General features: G+C 44.6%; 1 protein-coding gene across 1 annotated transcript in view; it reads left to right on the plus strand.

Moving 5' to 3' along the window:
• LOC119323821 (biogenesis of lysosome-related organelles complex 1 subunit 2-like) overlaps positions 1 to 3,258 on the plus strand; it is a 3,695-nt gene extending 437 nt beyond the window's left edge. Inside the window, exon 2 of the mRNA XM_037597529.1 lies at positions 2,634 to 3,258. Within this exon, the coding sequence (XP_037453426.1) occupies positions 2,634 to 2,903 (270 nt within the window). The 3' untranslated portion in view covers positions 2,904 to 3,258. The remainder of the gene's footprint in view (positions 1 to 2,633) is intronic.
• The last annotated feature ends 743 nt before the right edge of the window (positions 3,259 to 4,001 follow it).

A 4,001-nucleotide genomic window follows, 5' to 3' on the forward strand; every position in this document is an offset into this window, starting at 1 on the left:
ATCTCAGCCGTCGTGTGCAAACGGACGAAAAGAAGAGCGATTGTTTGGTGTTGATTTGATTAGCTAACGCGATAAAAAAATCGTGCCATAACCCTAGCGCAGAGCCCCGTGGTCGTTCGTTCAGATTTCGTAGCTTGGACTGGTGCACGGATTGTCTAGGTATTTTCTGGATCTGGTATACTCACGGGGGCTTCGTTAACATTTGCCCCCATTTGGTTTCCGATGCCTCAGTTCGAAGGACTTGCAGTAGCAGACGAAAGCAATCACTGATCATGTAGTGCTAAAGTGGATTTTCTACCATTGAGTTTTTTGGAACGAAGACGCGTTCGACTTCAAATTAATAAAGCCACCAAGCAACCGTCACAAGGTTCAATAGTCTTACAGGCCGAAAAGAAACCAAACATGAAAGTACGTCGAGGCGTAAAGGAGCACGGGTTACATCTCAAATAACAACATAGCCCAGACCCTGCTTCCTAAAAACTAGTACCTCACAACCAAAAGGTGAGACCATCTACGGAGGGTGACGCGCCGTCGTCAAAGTGCTTCTAATCTTCTCCATGGCCTCCGACATCTGCTCAGCATCGCGCTGCTTCCCCAACGGTGTCAACATCTGTAAGAAGAGATGACATTTAAATATAACATCAGCGGGGTGAGAAGGGAACTTTTTTTCAATAGTCATTTTGTTTCTAATAGTCCGTAGAGCCCACAGAAGCGCCCCTACGCATCTCCAAACAATCCGCCCACTAGTTCCCTTCTGGGTTTGCACTATCTGGAGCAAGTCAGAGCACGACGCGGGGCTCCAATTTTGCTGGAAAGCTTCCCTCACCGCACTCCACGCAAACCTAGCTAACGCACATTGAAAAAAGACATGGTTTGCGTCCTCGTGATTCCCACACACGATACACGAGCCGAGGGACCATTCCATTTGGCTACATTGTCCAAAACGTCGAACCCTTGCTCTTGGCTTTGAACAGGTTTCCATCCGGGAAGTACTTAGCCCTAAGGATATCAGCCCAGAGCCCCGACTCTTTTTGGGCAAGCCGCCACCACCATTTCGTTAGGAGGGCCACGTTCATCAGCTTTGAGTTGATGATCCCCAAGCCGCCATACTTTTTAGGTCTACACACAGCCGCCCACCTAACTAGGTGGTATTTCTTTTTAGTTCCAGTCCCTTCCCAAAAGAACTTGGAACGGGGCGTGTCAATCTTCGCGTGCACCCCGTCCGCTAAGAGAAACATACCCATGGTAAAGAGAGGCAAGGTAGATAGGCTAGTATTTGTAAGGATTAATCTAGCCGCCGAGGACATGAATCTTCCTCTCCATGGACTCACCCGATTTGCCACCTTGCCATATAATGGCTCCCATTCCGAGATCGACAATTTTCGGTGGGAGATCGGGAGGCCAAGATACTTACTTGGAAAGCCCCCAAGCTTACAATTAAGAAGATTGGCAACATGCCTACTATCTTGATGACTCATCCCTATGGTAATAACCTCACTCTTGAGGAAATTTATTTTCAGCCCAGAGAGGAGTTCGAAAGTTATAAGCAACAGCTTGATCGACGCGATACTATGTAAGTCAGGCTCGAAAAGGAGCATTGTATCGTCGGCATATTGCAGGTGCGAGACCCCGCCGGGAATGAGGTGGGCCACTAAACCTTTGATGTGACCCGCCGACCTGGCTTTCCCAATCATTCCCGAAAAGGCATCCGCCACAAAATTAAAAATCAGTGGCGAGCCGGGGTCCTTCTACCATTGAGTTGGTACGCCAAAATGAATACATGCCCGTTGCATTCTCTGGACACCAGTGAGGCTACGCAACGTGCTTTAGTGCATCCATTCTCAGGTTATTTCTCATTTATGCTTGAAGGCGCAAAACTCGGTTAGCTTTATTTGTGATTTGAAATGGCTGTGTTGAATTTGTAGCCTAGGCTATGGGGTCTGTGCTCGGTTCTTTGTTTCTTGAGGGATTGAGTACTTCTTCAGGGGCCAAAAAGCGCATCACAATTCAGACACTACACTTTTGTAGCTCACAGATGACACATTTATATAGGCATTGCTTCGCTTAACATGATAAGGCATTGCTGAAGTGCATGAATTCAGATTGGCAGCATAAGCCACAGAGCATTGATTTGCTTACTTAATCAAAAGAAGAAAACTAGATAAATGGTATTGACATTGACAGGCCTTTGCACAAATAGAAACCATCCCACTTGGTTTGGTGTTTGTGCTATGCAGTGTACCAAATAGCTTTCCGGTACTGTACTACTTCTCATACAGTTAGATTATTTTCATGTTTGCCAACAAAGCGTTATTTTGATTTGAGCAATAAATGATGACGGAAAGTGCTTTGGTAGCTAAGGGTAATTAAATGTATTGTAAATAACTTCACCAAACCATGTAGATTCATTGAAGGTTAAGGGATGGTTAATATTTTCTTAATCTGAATCTTCAGTGAAAGGTGACAGATTTAATACAACTTTAGATTTGGTTTTCTATGATGTATTTCAAAAAACAAAAATGGTTAACTGTCCCTTGCCAATCTTTATCGGCAGGGTTACTGGCTTTTGCTGTTATCAACATTTGTGATTCGTCAGCATTTATTTTTCCCTTAAGATGTCACATCCTTTTCAGGGAACCAACAACCAGCTCTCACTGCTTGAAAAGATGAATCAACGCGTGACAGAGGAATACAGTAACTACGGAGATGTTGCATCCGGTCTGCGGGTCTTTGTAGAACAGCTGAATGAGAAAAACCAACGGTTTGACGAGTACACAACGCAGATCGACGCGATAGACCAGCAGGTGAGTGAGTTTGAGGCAGTGGTGTCCATGCTTGATAAGCATGTCTCCATGTTGGAAAAGAAAGTGAAGTCCGCATATCACATTGCTCCTACACAATGATTCATCTCCAAGGATCCCATCATCTTCTGTTCTCTTCACATTGAGCATATCTCTAGTAGCTAAACACGTTTGGATGGGGAAACTTACACTCTGGCCCTAATGGTTCCACCATTGTTGTACTTGTAGTCTTGTAGTGCAACTGCATGGACGAGTTGCGGTGTTCCTTCCAGGCACTTGTATAATACAGTACTACTACTTGCTATTATGGAGACAAATAGACAGCACCATAAGATTTCTCCCCACTTGTCATTCCTGCGATGAACGCTGGGGAATCTTTGAACGAGATCATTGTTGCTGCGGATCATCTGTTGCTGCTATGGTGGCTAATACACAGCAGTGTAAGATTTTGTTCCCACTTGTCTTTCCTGTGATGAATGTTTTCTTGAGGCAGCGAATGAGATCGTAGTTGCAGAGCCTAGTTTCACCTTAACTATTGTGCAACCAGCATGTCTCCGTTGTGCAACTCTGATGGCTGGACTGGCATTCTCCTGTGCACGTTATTAGTTGTACAAAGATTCCTGCATATTTTCAATTAATGGAACCGATCTCGTAAGGACTGGTCAATGACAAATGACATGTGGTGACAGAGGAGTTGAAGCCCCTCCTGCCACTGAATTTCTTGGCCTGTCACGTTTTCACAGCGACTTGGCATCATGCATGCCTCTTTATCATTGCAGCTGTGATCATGGACTTGACTGACTCCAAATTTCTTACTACACAAGTTCATATGTAAAATATCTTCAAAAGAATAATAATCATGACAATCTGGTACCCAAACCGAAGGTTGCATAGCAGGAGTATGTGTGTGGATGCAGCTTTTGAGAAACCATTTGGAAGGGAAGATATTGTACTACAGTTCTTGCTTCGTGTGCGCTAGAGTCAGGTTATGATTTTTTTTTATTTTTTATTTTGCGGGTGAGATTATGATTTTTTTCAATCGTGTGGTGATGACGTAAAATTGGAGGGTCAACGCCTTGAGCCACTTAAATGAAGTAACCTGGCCGCCCAGTTGCCGGGTGGAGTTTCCTACACTCCACTGTCATCGAGGTTACTTAATCGTTTGCGCCATGAACAACAACAAAATCCCCACATCAGCAG

This window comes from Triticum dicoccoides, chromosome 6B (assembly GCF_002162155.2).
Source record: "Triticum dicoccoides isolate Atlit2015 ecotype Zavitan chromosome 6B, WEW_v2.0, whole genome shotgun sequence".
Taxonomy (NCBI): Eukaryota; Viridiplantae; Streptophyta; class Magnoliopsida; order Poales; family Poaceae; genus Triticum; species Triticum dicoccoides.